General features: G+C 37.0%; 1 protein-coding gene across 1 annotated transcript in view; it reads left to right on the forward strand.

Moving 5' to 3' along the window:
* COL6A6 (collagen type VI alpha 6 chain) overlaps positions 1 to 18,614 on the forward strand; it is a 45,542-nt gene that overhangs the window by 16,034 nt on the left and 10,894 nt on the right. The window contains exons 11-25 of the mRNA XM_041407717.1: positions 2,035 to 2,079; positions 2,317 to 2,370; positions 2,609 to 2,671; positions 3,807 to 3,872; positions 4,922 to 4,975; positions 5,930 to 5,965; positions 10,370 to 10,432; positions 11,210 to 11,272; positions 11,951 to 12,013; positions 13,601 to 13,663; positions 14,106 to 14,156; positions 15,703 to 15,738; positions 15,866 to 15,928; positions 16,248 to 16,310; positions 18,540 to 18,575. Coding sequence (XP_041263651.1) covers positions 2,035 to 2,079; positions 2,317 to 2,370; positions 2,609 to 2,671; positions 3,807 to 3,872; positions 4,922 to 4,975; positions 5,930 to 5,965; positions 10,370 to 10,432; positions 11,210 to 11,272; positions 11,951 to 12,013; positions 13,601 to 13,663; positions 14,106 to 14,156; positions 15,703 to 15,738; positions 15,866 to 15,928; positions 16,248 to 16,310; positions 18,540 to 18,575 — 819 coding nt within the window. The remainder of the gene's footprint in view (positions 1 to 2,034; positions 2,080 to 2,316; positions 2,371 to 2,608; positions 2,672 to 3,806; positions 3,873 to 4,921; positions 4,976 to 5,929; positions 5,966 to 10,369; positions 10,433 to 11,209; positions 11,273 to 11,950; positions 12,014 to 13,600; positions 13,664 to 14,105; positions 14,157 to 15,702; positions 15,739 to 15,865; positions 15,929 to 16,247; positions 16,311 to 18,539; positions 18,576 to 18,614) is intronic.

Below are 18,614 nucleotides of genomic sequence, written 5' to 3' on the forward strand. Positions count from 1 at the left end.
TTTCCCTAGATCATTATTGACACATTTGCAGTATCCAAACTTCTCTTCAAGCTGTGTTTGTCATCTCATCTGCTGATATTTAAAGGCTACTTGTTTAACCTTTCAAACATACCTGTTCATGAAGGAGATATGGTCACCAACTCAATAATAAAAAGTGAAGCCTGGAAGACAATGATCTATAACAGTAATAGTTTCCAAGCCACAGTCATTAAAATGAAACTAACTTGTATTGAATGCTTTGATACAAAATCACTCTAAAAATGAGTTATGAGCCTCACAGATTCAGAAGATGTTTGCCTCCATAACTGAGCAGATTGGAGAAAATTCAGAGAGTGTTTCTGAAAACTCAGCTCTTTTTAAAGTACTGCTCTGTACTAACTTTTTAATCTTCTCATGTGTTTCTCTTTCCTTTTCCTTTTTTTTTCTCTATTCTCTGAAGTAATTTGTCCTTCTTCCAATGTTCAAAATGTCTGATTATAGAAGAGGGAGAGTACTTGCTGATGATTTCAATTTGTCAGAGTTAAATAGTGCAGTAGGTCTTACCAGTTACACAAATCAGTGAATACGTGAATATCTACATTATGTTGTGTTGTTATATCCACACATTTTATTTTAAATAAAAATATGAAACTTCCAGCACATAAAAAAAGTTATTCAATTGTGCCAACTTAATAAGGTTGAAGCAGTTTATTGAAGTTACTGAAGTCTGGAAGGCATTTTATTGTAGCTATTTGAATAAAAGGAAATGCTGACTATTTTAATAGTATGAAGGTTGGCTCAGGTTTTCCAAGGTAGGAAATGACTGATAGAAAAAATAACACTTCAATAAAAGTACTGATGACTTAGTGCTCAAAATTTTTCTCAAATGCTTATTCAAGAAATTCTTGTTTGTGATGTAGTAATGTAATCAAATGTACAGCCAGCTGTTTTTTCTAGTAGTAGACACAGAACTTTTTTAAATGAAAGAAGTTCTTTCTCAGGAATTTTAACTAGGTGGTTTTGCAAAGTCAATTTGGCACTAAAACCTACAAGGCAATTGTATCTGTGGTCTCTGTCAGAGTGAGACTGCTGATGGTTTTAATTTGTTCTTGTGCCACTTTCAGTGTTTGTTGAATATCATTTCAGCTTTCTGCTTAGTTGTCTCTCCTAAATTAATTTCTTACTACAAATTAAGCCAATGCAGTCAATTTCTTCATTTTTATCCTAGTAAAGAAAGATGGAAGAAGTTTAAAAATATCCTGTAAAAATTGAGTTTGTTATTTGTCTGAGTCTGAAACATTGTGGGGCACACATACATGGAATAAGAGTCTAACAGTTATAATTTTATTTAGATGCCCCACACCCCACACAATTTAACACTGCAAACTTCTTAACTCTGGGATGAGTATTTTGTGGGAAAATGACTTCCATAACTGCTTGCAAGGCAGTGTATCATTTTTGCAGGCAAAGGGAAGAGAAAAGCAATATGAATTTGAAAGGGAAGGTGACTGATATTTATGTAGCACTGGTATTTATGTACTCTTGCTGAAAGAGTTATGAAGATTCTTTAAAAATTCTAAAGTTCAAGATCAATCTTCTGTAATTATTTTTTAATCATGGTTATTCTTTCTGGTTTTTCAATCCACTGTTCATTTTATGAAACTATGTAAAAAAGCACAGTAAAAACACATATGATGGTTGAAATCAGAATTACAAGGTTATCAGCATGATAGATCATATACTAGTAGTTTGTTTTGGAATATATTTGGATTTTGAAGGTGCTGCAGCTGGGAAAAGATTTAAAAGCTAAAGGAAGGAAAAGCAGAATTTAAATCCTGAAGGAAATCTATAATTTAAATAGCTGGTTTTCTCATTAAGTATCCTTAACAGTTAGTTTTAGAAATTGTTATAGAAATTATAATTTATTATTCTTATTAACCATTAAAATCACAGATCTTATTCAAGTTTCCAAATGCAGGGTGAACACTTCTTTCTTTGCTAAAAGAGACAAGTGGACTAATGCTAATTCGCTTTTTTTTTTCCTTATTGCAACAGGGTGATCATGGTGAGCGTGGATTTGATGGCACTGATGGAGAGCAGGTAAACTTTACTTTAAATGTGTAGTGCTATTAAAGACACCAACCTCAGCGTTCAAAGGTACAGATTTTGTGCCTCGAATGGGCTTTAATGCTGAACAGAAGCTCTGTTGTTGTGTGTTTAGAATTGTACATGTGATTGAAGATAGATTCTGCCAGAAAAAAAATTCTGCCAGAACCTGGTTTAGTAGAAAGAACAAACATTAATTTTTTCTTCTTTCTCTCCCCTTTCTGAGTCTAGGGAGAACGTGGATTTCCTGGACCTTCTGGAGAGAAAGGCAGCAGAGGGAAATGGGTGAAGTATCCCTTACAGTAATGTTTAGATTTTATGGAAACATCTTTCCAAAGTTTCCAAAGTAATGCTGTCTGTAATACCTGTGAGTTGTTTTTAATAGCTGCCTCTTCTCTAATATGCTGTCACTCCTGCTCTAAATCAGTGTAGCTCCACTGACTTTAACAGATCTGGCCCTCTGCTGCCACAGATACTATTTATACTTGTACCTGAATTGTTTGTGCTCTTTTTATGAATTTAGGGCAGAAAAGGCCCCAGAGGAGAACCAGGTGAACGAGGAGAATCTGGTCTAAGAGGAGATCATGTAAGTGCATTCTCTTATTTTTATTATATTTCACTGATTTGCACCTTGATTTTGTGATAGAGATGTCTGAAATATTTGAAGATTTGAAGAGTTTTTCACAGTCCTAGAAAATGCCGTACTCTGCAAGAAGAATGGCATATTCTAGGAGTCCTGAACTCTTTAGATGTAGATGGACTGATGTGTTTTGATGTGTTGCTTGGAAGCAGGTGTTTAAGCCTCAGGACTCCTGCTTGTTTATGATTTGTTTTTTTGTTTTCAGCATAGGCAACATAACTTCTTTTGGAGCTGCTTATCATAGAATTGTAGAATGGCTTGGGCTGAAAGGGAACCTAAAGATCATCTAGTTAGTTCCACATCCCCTGCCATGGGCAAGGACACCTCACACTAGACCAGACAGTCTGGTGAAAAGACCAGGACTAGGTCAGTCCTCGCTGTTTTTCCCTCTGATCCAGAGGAATTCTGGATCACTTGAAAGCTCTTTGCGCTGACTCTTAGTGAGCAATTTGTAATGATGCAAAGGCAAGTTACTTCTTTATATTCACATTTTTTCTTTGTATGTTCCAGAGACCTATATAAATTCATTCCCTGTAGTAAAATTCCAGTGCAGACACCACAATTCTTGTCTTGAAAAGACATAACTTTGTCTTTTCACATATATTTCAAAGACTTTGTTCCAAACAGTCATATATTGTGCTGACTCCTGTCTTTAAAGCTTACATTGAAAAAAAAAGAGTTCAAGTGACATGGTAATTTGCCTCTTTGAGCAGTCAGGATTTCACCTGAACTAGCATTAAGTGGCTAAATGGAATCCATTCTAGCCCCCAAATGAAACTCATGAGTTATGATTGTAACTCAATTAACTGTATCAAATCAACCAGAACAGTTTCACATTTTCAGTTTAATTTGTTGTCCATTAGTAATTTTGCTTTTAATCCCTGTGGAAAAGAACTTGGTGGACTTTGCAGAACTTCGTATACTGAGTTCTTACAAGCATCATCATTTAAAATAGCCTTTTTATTCTTTGCTCTCTGCAGTTACAAATCTAATTAATTCTATTTCTGTATCCTTCTGCTGTAATCAAAATAATAAAGGTAAGGTAACAGAAAATGCTGACCTTTCTATTGATCCTTTTCAGGGAGATCCTGGGGCTAACAATAATGTTACTGGCCCTAAGGGTGAAAAAGGAAACCTGGCATCACAGGTAAGCAAACTGTTCTATTTTGTGGAGAGAGGATTTGCATAATGGCTAATTTCTACTGGCTGTCCAGTGACCAAGGAGGTTTTTGTTTGTCTGCAACACAGAAAGCTTTAGGAACTGCTTGATACAAGAAAAAAAAAATTAAAAATGTTTACAAAGACTATGGAAATATTCTCACAATGTAAAGCTAATGGAAACTGTGGATTTAATATAAATATGTTATTCTTCCACAAATTTAAATCAGTAGCCTGAAAGGTTTCCAGTAATGAGTTCTAAGGATACTGTTAAAAATTGTGCTGGGAAAAATGCACAGGGCATCAACAGGCTATACTCATTTTGTTATGGAACTGCTATTGCCTCAGGGTGGTGGGTAAACTCCATTTTGATCTTTAAATAGAATATAAGAGCTGGGATATATATGCTTATATAGTGATATTTGAATTTTTAACAGATATTTTAGCAAAACTGCGAAGAAAGAAGCATAACAGAAAAGCATGGCTTGCATTACCATTACAATTTGTTTGGAAAGAATAAACAAAGCTGATAAGTAGTTGGACAGTAGCAAAAACTGATGGTGAATGAAAGCTTAAGAGGATGGCAAATATATGAGAAAAATCCACTGATTCAGAAGTCTGTTTATCTTTGAACAAGTAGGATTGTATGCATACATGTATGTCTATGCAGAGTGTGCTGAAAGCAGTAGAAAAAATCGGAGGGTTACTTTTGGAAGAATAATTGGGTTTTGATGATGCTTTGGAAGCAAATTGCATCTTAAGTAGTCCAATTGAAAGGCTGAAGTCAACAGAAATTATTTCACAGAAGCTTTGACCTAGTACAGGCTGTTAGTAACTGGAAATCCATGATCTGTCTGGTTTACAATTTTTGAGTATAAATTATTTGTAAAAAACAAGAACCAACATTAGTATGACACAACTGATTGCAATGAAAATACTTAGAAGAAGAAACAAAGAAGGAATGTATAAAAAAGAATGTGCATGTACAAGAAGAAGGAAAGAGTGTTTAAAGAGCTTGGTCATGACTTTGTTTTGCAGGGAGACCCAGGCCCACAAGGACTCCAAGGAGAGCAGGGTGATGCTGGCCTAGATGTAAGAATAGCAATCAATGTGGGGTGGAAATAACTGATAAAAGACATAGTGGACTTCCCACCAAGAAAACCCATTTTTGTCTTCTTCCTTTTATCCAACCCTTCAAACTCCTGCAAGAAGAGAGAAGAAAAATCTTCTAAAGTTTTCAAAGAGAAACACATTTGGCTTCAAATTTGGCAGCTTATATATATTGCAATGTGATGTGTTTTCTTTAAAATCAGGAATTTGCATTCCTGTTAATTCCAGGTCTGATTCATGTGAAGTAACAAAACAGAAACTCAATTTCTTTTTCAATGAGCCTTAAATGCTTCAAGATTCCACCCTAGATGAATCTATCTCTTCCTTCTGCCCATGACTACATGTTTTCTATGTCTGTTCAAGCATATAGATAAACTCACTGTAGCTGAGCTGCTCTTTTTTAGTTCACTGGAGACTGGAAATTGTGAAGGCCCCTCTTCTAGTCTGTCAGAATTGTGCCTAATGCCAAAGTCTGGCATGATCACTTCTCAATCAGGCTGCAAAAACATCCTAAAGGCCTCCTTAGGTTTGTGAAGTTTAGCAGTAACATTCACTAGAGCTGCTGAGCAGTGTGCAGCAGGAAGTGGTGCAAACCTCTGGGCTCACAGGAGGAGAAGAGGCCTTTTGTTCTCTTTGTTTTAGCCAAAGGGCAGTTGACTGGGAAGATGTTTTCCAGAATTTTGTTGAAATGTCTTCTCTCTGTACTCATTAAGGATCTAAAATATTTTTTCTTTTTGAAAAGACTCGTGTAAGAATTTCTGTCCCAAATCCCCCTTTTTCTCATTTTTTTAACCTTAAATCTTTCTGTGGAAATAATCTCTGCTTTCTTTAAGCTGTATTTTGTTTTATTGTGTGTATAATGTGTTTTATGATAAACTGCTCTTTCACATATTGCTCAGTATTCTGAATGTAATCTCTCATGCCACTCCTTCCTAGGGTGCAGCAGGTCGAAGAGGCCCTCCAGGTATAAAGGTGAGTGGCTGACACTGCTGCTACCTATTTATATGCAGCTTCATGTCCAGCCTGAGTGTTTGCTCCTCTTAAGGGAAAAAATTCATTGTGAGCCAAGACACAAGTGTTTAATAATCAAAAGTCTATTTCAAGCTAAGGCAGCCTTTGAATCTCAGGTGGATGTAGTAGAGACCCTCCTGACTTGAAGGATTTAGAATTGGAAGGGATAAAAGGACAGTCAAAATAAAAGAACAGTTACTTTTACTATCAGGGCAAGTATGGGAAAGTAGCTAGAGAAAAGTCTGTCGCTGAAGATGACAGGAATGAGAAGTCAGGCTGCAAAGTCTGACAGTTTATTCCTCCTTTGCTGCATGCACAGAGATATGCGTGATACACACCTGCAGCACAGATAAAATTAGGGCAAGTCCTACACAATGTCTTGCTCAAAATAAACAGTGTTAACTGCAGCTCTGACAATTGGCTCAAACATATAACATAATCAAGAATTTGGAAATAATTTCCCAAGTCAATATCTAGAAGAATATAGGATGTACAGAATAGGTCAAACCCACTGCGTGCTGACTGATCATTTCAGGAAGATCTTCTGGTAGAAAAAACTCTCATGTAATTGAAAAATGAAAAAATCTCTCTCATTGTTAGGTGGTAGCTCTGGTTTTCCTGGATTTATACCCCACAGAGTCACAATGAAAGAACACTTTCCTGAGATGTACTTAGTCAAGACATCACTGCAATTCTCTTAAATGATGATCCAGATAATGTTCTTGGAAAAGAAAACTTGTTTGTCCCAGGGTATGAATTACAAAATACAGTTATCAAAGCCAATCTAAAAGCAGCTATATTCGAGAGTGGGTTAGTGCAAGTAAAAATTAAATTCTAGGTATTCTTAAGTATAGGTTACATGGTTGTTCTAGAAAACCTTGCTTTAGCACAAGTGGTTCACATTTGACCCAATCTCTTTGCCAAGTTGCTAACCCTCATAAGGAAGATGGTATATGTCATGATACAGCATTTCCCTCTTAGTGCATATAAACCCAAGGAAACATTGCAATTTTGTGTACAACATTGTCAGTACCAACAGGACTCAATATATCTTGAAGTTCTGCTGTGTGTTTGAGTCTGGGGAATGGGTAGAGTTGCAGCTTCTGAATGAAAGTGCCAACCAGCATTTTGAGTAGGTCAGGTGTAAAATGTTAATAAATAGTAGCAAGAATAACCATAGTGATGCAATACAGAACATTAATTTCAGTGAAGGAAAAGGACTATCTTTTATGGCAATAATATTTCTTTAGCCGCACAGTGTTTGATTTGTCTCTGATTTCTGGGCTTCCTGTCCCTCTCTTGTTGAGAGGTTTTGCAATACCTTTATTACTTTTTTTCCCCTGTGTGGCAGCCAGGTAATGCAGATTTTTTATATTTAGAATGATTCAAATTAATATTTCACTGGGAAATGTCAATCAGAAGGGAGAGTCCTGCAAGTTCCCTAAACTACAGTCTGGTCACTTCCCAGGTTTTTGAAATACATATGTATGCTGTGTGCCAAACCCCTTTTTTGCACCTGGTTTCTGAAAGCCCCAATTTGGATTTCACCTTAAGAATCCAAAATTTTCAAGGAGGCATTGCAGATAGAAATAGACTGGAAGATTTTTAATACTATCTGCCAGCAAGAAGAAAGTACCATGCTTTGGCTATTGCCAGGATCAGCATAACTTGAAAGAATATGAGCATTTTGCAGTTGATTCCTATTTCTATCTCAAAAATTCTTTATAGGGTTTATGAAGATATTTTAGATAAAAATATTGAAGAATATTCATGACGTCTGCCTTTTAATTATTCCACTCCTTGCTTGATCACTCAGAAATCCATTTCTTGGGTAATTATGAAACTTGTGAAGCTTTTTTTTTCCTTTTCTTTTCCCTATTGGATTGCAGCTGATATCTCATGAATGTTTGCATTATTCTGTCAGGTACCAACAAAAAGAAATAATCCAACTAAGTTATGGTTGGCAACAGGACCAAAACTGAAGTCTATGGAAATGGATCTGTACCATATCTTCGTTGTACTAACAAGCACAAGAACTTTATGCTTAACTTATGTGGATCTATTTAATCTTATTTTCTAACTTATATGGTTAGAAAATAAGAATATTCAACTCTTTTAGTAAATTCACAGAGTACAGAGTTAGTTGAACCTTTTAAACTAATTTAGCCTTAGTTGAGACAACCCTCTTCATCTCCATGGAAGCCCCTTCAGCCAGTGATGCAGCCACACTTTTGTAAAATGGCAGGGAACAAGAGAAATGACTGAAACTCACAGCAAGAGAGAACTTTCAAACTGTTTTCATTCAAGTACTTGATGATCAGCTTTGACTTCTAAAAGCATGTAAAAAATATTTGTCTGGGTCAATGAGCATTGAAAAGTAGATACCAATTAATGATCAAATGCAGATAATGTAGATAGCCTTCACTGAAAAGGTGAATGGCACAGAGAACTGCGCACTTCTGTCTTCCACATCCCTGGAGAAGCAAGATGGAACAGTAAACACTGCAATACAACAGTGACATCCATCCTTGGGTGAGATTTTGGGTGTTGTGTCCATCCACTGAGATCCCTTGAATGGCAGAATGTTACAAATCTGCCACAGGGCATAGCTCTATCAGCAGAAGTTATGAGAACTTCACTGTGAAACTCTTCTGGTGTCCCTGGGCCATGAAGCAGATCTATTTAATCTTGATATTTGTGGGGTCTTCAAAGGCCCTTCTGTGGACCACAGTATCTTGCTTTGTAAGGAAATTAGATATGGCCAGTCCCTCTGGAGGAGGAAGGCTTTGTGCTGAAATGGGATAAAGAAGAATCTCTCTTTCAGGTAGATAAGAGGGATATTTCTGGTGATGTACTCAGAGACAAATTATCAAGTTAGAGACAGTGAGCCAGAATTCACCCACCTAACACAAAAGGACTTGTTTTATGTTCAGCTGTTAATAAAAGGCACTGAAATAACACCGCCATCAACAAAGTAATTAACTTCTCCTGCAGTCAGCATGAACACACTGGTGTTCACCATATCCTAAAAAGAACTCCTCTCAGGACTTGCAGTTCCAATTGTCTGTGCCTTTCTGTGATAAAAGGAGGCTATTTTTTCCAAATAGTTAACATAAAGAAACACAGCTAGCCATTCTTAACAGTCTGAAGTTGTCAGCAGACAGAGGGAGTAGAAGGTGTGATGTGGTATCAGAGAGGAGTTTGTCACAGACAAGAACAACACTGCAATCTGTGTGATGGAAATAAAGCAAAATAGTGAAGAGAAAAAGGAGATTAATGAGAGGAAGGCAAGAGAGAGAGGAAAAGACAGGGGAGAAAAAAAGGACAACCACTTTTCTGGGTTTTGATTAAAAGTAAATCTAAGTAGCTGAAAACTTTAGATTGGTTTTAAATTTTAGTAGAATGTGCCTAAGATATGTATCCGTTTTTATTGTAGTCAAAATTATTTTTGTGGAAATCTATTTCTACTTGATTTTTTTTACATCTGTCAATATCATATACTTGCTGATGTTCCATTTTACAGTGTTCTTACTCTGGCTAGAAATTAACATTCTTTTTTGCTCTTGGCTTTTTTTTTTCCCTGTTGTTACTTTTTGTTTTATTCATATGGTGCAGAATGAAATTTCAGCCTTTTAAATTCATTTTTCCTCAGAAGATTCTTTCCAGAGCCATCTGTTTCCCAAGAATCTTCAGACATATGTTTATGATTTCTCCAGTGAAAGAGGGTTTGCAAGACCTGTAATATCTTGATGCTAATTGTCACCATTTTATTCAATCCAGAAGACAGTGAGTATTTCTTATGGACATCAGCTAAACTGACTCATCCTCAGATGGCAGCTTTATGGAGATGGGAGCTGGAAATTTTTTACCATCATCAAGGCAGATTTGATTTGCCTCACTGAATAACCAGAGTGAAATATGGGGAGTAAAAAGGGGTCTAATTCTAGTGTGATTTTGAAGTCATGATTCCCCCCCAGAGCCATTCCCCATGGATAAGGGTAAAGAGGATCTACCCTTGTGGCCTGGCTTTATGACTTCTGGTCTTCACAGTGGACAAAGGTAATGCACAAATATTGCTGAGACATCATGTAAAATATATTCAGCAAAATAATCTGACCTCTTCTGCTGCAGCTTTTATATTCATCACACCCCCCAAGAAACCAAAGAAAAGCTGCTCCTCTGCTTTTTATTTGAGTTTTCTTCAACAGGAATTTGAAGCTGTTTGAAAACTCTTTGAGAGAATTGAAAAGCATTCTGTCAACTGATACTCTGCACAGATACTACGTTATTGTCTTTTGATGTACAAATGGGAGATACTAATTTGTCTGTGTTCACTGTTGTTTTCTTGGGGTTTTTTTCTGGCAGGGTGAGCAAGGAGATCTGGGAGAAACAGGTTACTCAGGAGAAATTGGTCTTCCAGGCCCACAGGTAACTAATAGAACTTCTGAGTTGTTTTTATGTTAGTTATGGAGAAAATACATTTCTGCCTTGATATTTTGCTTGTATTTTGGAAAGTTTTGCTAACTTCAACTAATGAATATTATGAGTAAGACTCCTTTTTGGCAAATCTTTTCTCTAAGACTAAGGAATTAAATGTGACAAGTTACATGGGTGCAACTTCTAGTGAAATTAAAAGAGGAGCATGAGTAGCAAAAATAAGTAATTTAACCAACACATCTCCAACTTACATGATATTATCAAGCAGATATTGCCAAAATGAACTCATTAGAAATTGCTAACAATAAATACATAAAACCTATTGCATTGACAAAACCAGTGAGAAAAGCCATGTGTTTAAAAAATTTGCTAGGTGGAGTAATTTTGAAGAGAATTATTGTGGTAGACTTCTTATAGTATCTTTGAGTTTAAAGATGCTCTTAGATGCTTCTAACTTTTAAAAATGTTTAAGTTTAAAGATGCTTTTAACTTACATTTTAGGATGGAGAAAGCATGCCTGGTTGATAGTAGGCTGCTGATGGCTCCCTTGATATCCTTAGACAAGTCAGTGGGTCTCCAAATCAGATTGTCAGTCCATCTCAGGTGCTTCAAACAAGCAAATCCTTATAACACAAGCAAGAAGTTTCACCTGTGAAATAAGGCTTGTGAAACAGGCACTGGGATTCTGGTCATTGCAGCAACATGATTGTCACTGAAGGGCTGTTAACACTGAACTGACTTTTTGTTTCAATGGCTTCTTTACCTCAGGGCCCAAGAGGACCACAAGGGATCAGAGGACCACCCGGACCACAAGGCATGCCAGGCCCTCTGGTTAGCTTTAAATAATATATTCCATCTGTACCCTTTAGGGCTTTTCATTCTCAGTGTTGATGTTGTTCTTATAAGGAGTTTTCAAAAACTTATAAAAACTAACAACAGAGGTTTTTGGTATAATACTTAAAGAAACTAATTTGCAGTCTCATATTGTAAAATAACAGCCTTAAAAATAAATCTAGGTGTGTGAATAGCAAGTGCTAGGGTGTGATGAGGTCATAACTATTGAGCTGTGAACTTCTCACTTTTCTGATGTTGTTGATTTTGGGGATTCTTGTTCTGGAACTGCACCATTGTAACTCAGGACTGAATGTCCTGTGTTGTCAGCCTTGGTCATCTGTTTCAGTCAACTAATGATGCTCATGCTTACATAATCAATTATGTGCATATATTAATATTTTTCATGCACATATGCATGTATTCACTAGGTATCTACGTAGATAGAAAATAACATTTATGTCATACTTGATAACATTTTGAGAATTTTATGGCAGTTGTACAGATGACAGGAAATAAGTAGAATGATAGCTTGACCATTAACTCTTACTTGTGGTCCTCAAAAGCCCAATATTTTTACAGATTCTACAGTAATTTCAAGCGGCAATGAATCCTTGAGTGTAGCGAGCCCTTGATTTTTTTCATTGTGCATCTTTTAACTGATGCCTCTTATTACAGGGTAGTCTGGGGATGCCTGGTTCACCTGGCTCTGTTGGAAAGTTTGGTGTAAGAGGAGCAAAGGTAAAGATTTTCAAAGTATCTAATTGCAGCAATATAATGGTATCATTCATTCAAGACTGACCAAAAAACATGGGCTAACAAAGAGTTAGTTCAGTGCTGTGAAACATGTGCAGAATGTTATGTTTTTAAGATATTTTTAGCTTGCATGGCAAGACAAGTGATGTGATTAGGGTAATCTTACACATATCAGAACTATACTAAGAAGCTTTTAGTGTTGCCATGACCACTGTTGTTAATTGCTCTTGTGGTAATGGTTCTGAATGGAACCTGCCCTCTCACAAAATGGAGCAGAAATAAGGCAGTGCTGACCCTTGTGGGTTTTTTGTGATTCCTAGAGTCTGTCCAATTCATTGAAAATGCTCACCAGAGAATCATAGAATATTTCATCTTGGAAAGGATCCATGAGGATCAAGTCCAACTCCCTGCTTCTTGCAGGACTACCTAAAACTAAACCGTCAAGAGGATCATTCAGATGCTGCTTGAAGTCTGACAGGCTTTGTGCCATGACCACTTTTCTGGGGAGCCTGTTCCAGTGACCAGCACTGGATCAGTGACTTCACCCTTAGGTGAAGAAACTCTTTCCTAATGTCCAACCTGACCTTCTCAGTTCAAAGAACCATAGCTGCTTATTTTAACCTTGTTTTTCTAAAGATTCCAAACCAGTCCAAGGAACTTTTACTGTTATGGTGTCTATTTTTGAGGAATGTACATGTTGAGAAGAACTGAATAAACATGAAGGCAAACAGAAAGGTTTATACTAACAGGTTGTTAACACTAGAGTTCACTTATAATAAATGTTATCCTTACTTACCTTTCATTTATGTTTGTTGATATGTGAGATTTTATTTAATAAAAATAACTAAATTTAGGTGCTGTTTTATATTTGAATCTAAAAATCAGAAATAATACCAGCCAGCCAAGCCTTTCCATCTCTCTGAATGGTTATAACCTTTAGTGACAGAGAGGTATCAGAAGGTCAAAGTGCTGCCATGAAAAGAATCACTCTGTGAAAACATATATTAAAGCAGTGATTAACATTGGGGAGATATATGGGAATTTCCATCATACATTCCATTTTGTCAGTCTGCTTTTGTGCTGTTTAGTATTAGGGTCTTTGTTAGAAGAATGTTCAGTTAGAAAGTGAAAACAAAAGTGGAACTGAAGAAAATAAACCCTGCAAGAGAGCTAAGAGCATGGTGTAGACAGCCTGCCTGAGAAATATAATTTGCTATCAACAGGTGCCTCAAGCTGGCAGAATTCCAGAATGTCCTGCTACCATTAATATAATTTTTTTAAAACCCCACTTTTAAAAAAAAATTGTAATTCTTTGTTACAATGTGAGTTTTATTGAACTTTGGGGTTTAGCTGCATGAATGCTCAGCATATTTTGATTTGCCATGTCCCTTCCAGCTCTACCACCAGGAACAGTCCATGAAACATGGTCTGTAATGGAATGCTTTTGCCCAGCATCAAGTAGTCTATAAAATGTATAGGCACACTTCAATTTAACAGGCAGGTTTGCATTTCAGAAAGAAGAATTCTCCTGATTGAGGCAAACTAATGGCTTTTGTGTTTCAATTATAACAGGGTGAACCTGGTGACCCTGGAGAGAAGGGCTTGGCTGGACCCCCTGGACAGAGAGGCATTCCAGTGAGTTTTCTGCCCTAACTCAGGACCCCTGTATTTTAATATCGATCCATCTGAATCAGTAATGTCCATTCCCTTCTATTTTCTCTATTTGATACAATTAAAATTATTTTATTATTTTGGTTCTCAGTTTCCTTATAGACACCAGATTTCTTGTGGGCTAGAGACAATATCTTTTCCCTCAAATTATTTAGAAGAGAGAAAGTATGTTAAAGGTAGGGCACACAGTGGAAAGGAACTATGACCTCTATCCTTGTTTTTCCTCTACAGTTTTTTCCATTTTTTGCAGTGTTTTTAGATTGTGTTTTGATAGCTTGTCCAGCTTCATCAGTCTTAGTAGCTTGGGCACTTCATTGTAATGGGACAATCTGAATTCCAAAATGAAATTGGATATAAACCTATTCCTCAATTAAAAGCTAACTCACAGTATATTTAACCTACACAGGGCATGGATGGCAGAGATGCCTATGGGCCTGAGGGAAGCAAAGGAGCAAAGGTATGTGCTTCAAGTCAGAGAGTCTCCCAGTCTCCATTCTACTGTGTTATCAAACATGATCATCCATATTTGATTGCAAAGAAATGTAGGACATGCAAGGTGCATTTCTAAGGTTCAGTGAGAGGCTCAGGATTACCACAGTCTTTGTGAGACATTCTTCCGTAGAATATTCTTTTGAGGACCGCTCACTCTTACTCTTTCCCTAATGTGTGTGTGTGTGTATATGTGGAGGATGGTACTTGCAGTGCACAGTGCTTTCTTCCCACTTCAGCCTGCCCGACTGAACATTGCTATTGGCAAGTGTTGGTGGGCTGCCACTATGGGCTCTTCTAATTTTTCTTGTTTCTGAGGAGGGATTCCCTAACTACCAAGGTGGGGGTGATATTCTCCAAACATCCTCACTATTTTCCTGTGTATTTTTTTCCTTGTGTTTCTACTGTCAGTAGTAAAATTTGAGGATTAACCTCTGGATTGTTAAGGAATTCTTATAATTCCCTTCAGAGTGCTGGAAAAAAAAAGTAATGAAATGCCTTCTTCTCTAATATTGTACGAGAATTCAGCTAAAATAAAAAGTATACAGAAAGTATGAGGTCAAAATCATGGCACCAGTGGATCAGTCCATGAGCAAAGTGGTCAGGATACTGGAAACAGCTGCAGTTCTCCTTTCAAAGACCTTGTGCAATATTGCAACACTAGTCCTTTCTTGTTGCTTGTGAAACAGAAAGGGTCCAGTGAATCTCAGTGGTAGGCCCATCTGTTTCACTCTCCCTTTCAGTGAGAGAATCAGAGTGCTGCAGAAAGCTGCAGAAAATATATGAAAGACTTTCTAGGAGCCTCTCCAATAGATGAACTCCTTTTTCTTAAATGGCTTTTTGGTAAAGTGGCTCTTGATACTTCTTATTTTCCAATCTCTTTTCTTACCTTCTTAGCTCTAACAATTTTCTTTGGTGGCAGGGTTTCATAGGTTACACATATGTTATATGCAAGAGGACAAGGACATATATAAGTAGTGTGAATTCCGATGTTTAGGAAAGATACACCTCACTTCTGATTGGTTTTTTGTGAGAGTTTCCCTATTTCTCAGGGGTGAGCAAAGAACACGCTAGAAACTGAAGTAACTTAAAACAGTTGATGAATTGACTTCTAGTAAGCCAAGGAAATAGTATGGAATCATTGTTTATTCTGGGTGACATAAAATTTTGAAACTACACTTAAACACTGAGTTCTGAATCTGAATTCACATGCTACATGGGAATTCCTCTGCATGTTATTAGGAGGCATAATTAAGTTTTGATAAAACACTTGAGAAATGGAATATTCTTGAAAATTTAGAAGCTGATGGAAATTCTTAAAATGCCCTTCCCTTAGATGAACAAGGTATTAATCTAAAATTATGTGATTCGAGACCAGAGTAGCAGCCACTATTGCTTGATAAGCCATAAAGCTGAGAATAATTTTGAAATTGTTTTTGGTTTAAAGACATCAAGCACTACCCAGATCACAAAGTTCTAGATTCTTATGAAGTCTTTGTCCTTTCTTTTCATAGGGAGAATCTGGATTCATAGGATATCCGGGTCCAGAGGTATGATTAAATGGGCATGTTTCATTTCTTTTTCTCTTGTTTTACATTACTCTTTTTTGTAAGAGGTTGCCTGTGTTTCTGTCTGTCTTCTCCTTTCCAATAAATTCTGGATTTAATTTATTTTCAGGGAGCAGAAGGAGATCAAGGCATTCCAGGAGCTGAAGGACCCAAAGGAATTAGGGGTAGAAGAGTAAGGATGATAAATCTGCTAACTCTGTGAGAGTTCTAAAAGTAAAACCCTTGCATCCTAAGTGTTTTTTATCAAAAGTTTTAAAATTTGCTACCACTCGGATCTTTTATTGCCATAATGTGGGCAAGAAGTCTTGAGAAAGTGCAGGTCAAAATTTTCAGAAGTGTTAGTTGCTAATAATTGTTAGGAGTGGTAGACTATCTTTATGAAAATGCAGGATTCAACTCAAAGTATCATTACAGAGGTTGTTTTTCCCTGATGAAGTTTGGTACCTGTGCATACAATTATAAAGAATAATATATTTTACTTCTATTTTTAGGGTAATTCTGGCACACCAGGTTCCCTGGGAGATCCAGGTGACCAAGGGCCATCGGGACCTATGGTAATTTTTTTTCAAAATAAAATTTGTATTTTTTAAAAAAACACCCTTAAATTACTCTTAAAATTACTGTTAGATTAATGGAACAGCTAATAGTGTTTCACATGGTAAACTATGTTTAATCAGCCTGGCAGTTGCACAGAGTTATGTTTTGCCCGTGGGTGTGTGTGCACAGGAGCACCTGCTGCTGGAAATGAAACTGCAACAATACAATGCTGGCCAGAATTTCTTCCACAGTATTTGGTATTTTCTTTAGGCTGCGTGCATATCTAGAGAATTAAAAGAACAGAGAATACTGAAATATAGAACTGAATAGATCTGCTGAATGCCAATGCATTTTTTTAATTTAAAAAGAAAAGCCAATTAAAATTAAACTTGCAGTTGCAGGCCCTTATTTAAAGCTTAAATTGACTATAACCTGTTAATCCATAATACAAGTAGATGTTTTGATGTACTTTCCAGTGTCTGTGTTCTGCATTTTATACAACAAAATGTTTTATTCGCTATCTAAGCAGGTGAAAGGATTGTGGATTTCAATAGGATTTAGGACTAACCCTTTAAGTAGTTAGGAAAACTCCTGTACATGTCTATCTTTGTCCTGTAGCAACTCTGAAAATTAGCTGCATAGTGACCAGAAACAATCCCTACTGTTAATGATTTTCTTCTTAAACTTTCTTTAGCTTACTCTTTAAATTTAAATGTGGAACATTGTTGGTAATACTGTCTTTACCTGTATAACATGGCCCACAGGATGTGTGTAACTTAGTAAACATTTTTTTCCCTTCTCATTACACTGTGTTGGTTAATGAATGTACCTGAACCAATTTATTCTCTGATACTGGGCACAAGAATGGTTAAGAGTGCCAGCTGGAGCGCATTTCCCTCATTAGCTGCTCACAAAATTAACAGCTAGATCTTGTGAGTTGATGAGCTACAGCTGCAGGCTTTGCCAGTCCATGGTCCAAGAAGTCTTCAGATGTATTTCAAGTTCAAGATCACCTCTTCAAGTGAGAGCAGAGCTTGGGATGTACCGGCTTGGTGGGGTTATTGCTGTAGCACTGCATCAGTGAAATGAGGAAGTGGGAATCTGTAAGGAGTGGAAGAGATAGGAATGCAGGAAGAGGTACAGGTAGTAGACAGGGCCAGCCAAAATAGGCTTGTTTTACACATCCTTGGTGATTTGATTGTCCATATGTGTCAAGTTTGCACAGCTCAGTTGCCACCACTGACCTGCTATCAGTAGCATTCTTAAGGACCCAGGCAATTCACAGTTAGCTCTTGCTGAGCAGTACCAAAGAACACAGACCTGCTGGGAAACATAAGAAATAAAAAGCATGGAATAGCAGTGACGGTACTAATAGCAAGACAGCAGAGGAGGTGAGGAACTGCTCAGGCAGTTAGAGGAATGGAAGGTTAACTGAAAGGGGAAAAAACAAATATGGAGACAAAGCTGTAATTTGGAGATGTAAGGAAGTATACAATTTTGGTAAACTGTAGTGTTGTGGTAGAGAGAGAGTGAGGAAAAGAAGTGGGATGGGGTGTTCAAATTTTTCTGGTATATCTCAGTGCAGCTCCATAGGAGTAAGGGAAATTTTTAGTAGTCTTACGCATCTGAAATGCACACATGATGAGTACTCAAGCTCCCTTGAAAATTAGTTATTTTGCCTATATTTAATTCCTGTTATGAAGATTAAACAATACTTTTATTTAAAAAACAAAAAGAAGAAGAAAAAAAAAGATCCTTGGAGTGCTGTTGTTTTTCCACAGCTTCCAAGGAGAAAGTTGCAGAGTAGGCAAAGGTGTCATGATGTGTGTATGGTCTGCAGGATCTTTCAAGGTAGAACTGTGGGGATTGTAATGTGCAAGAGGAGAGGGAAAGCTTGTCATGCACCAGATGCTGGAAAAGGTGTGAAGTGCAAATATCAGAACCATAGCACAGAAACTGCTGCTTGTAAGGGAACCCAGTTCTGAATTATACTGCTCCCCAAGAACAACAAGTATTGAACATTTAAAAACCATGAAGGAAAATGGACTGAGAAATAAATCTGACAAGTAGCCTGCAGCTCTGAGCAGGTCCACAGAAATCTGTGCTGGTAACTGTGGTCTCCTCTCAAGTTCATAAATGATTGCTGCGAAACACTCTTTGCCTGCATTTTCTTTGGGTTACAGAGTAACACATGGGAATACATTAGCAGGGTCTGATTTTTTGGACCTATGTTTAATTTGTTTCAGGGTGCCAAGGGACCAGTGGGCACCATTTTAATGGAAGTAAGTAATCACCTTACAGCTAACTATACTGCACAGAAT

This window comes from Onychostruthus taczanowskii, unplaced genomic scaffold (genome assembly GCF_017590055.1).
Source record: "Onychostruthus taczanowskii isolate IOZ18803 unplaced genomic scaffold, ASM1759005v1 scaffold28, whole genome shotgun sequence".
In the NCBI taxonomy this organism is placed as follows: Eukaryota; Metazoa; Chordata; class Aves; order Passeriformes; family Passeridae; genus Onychostruthus; species Onychostruthus taczanowskii.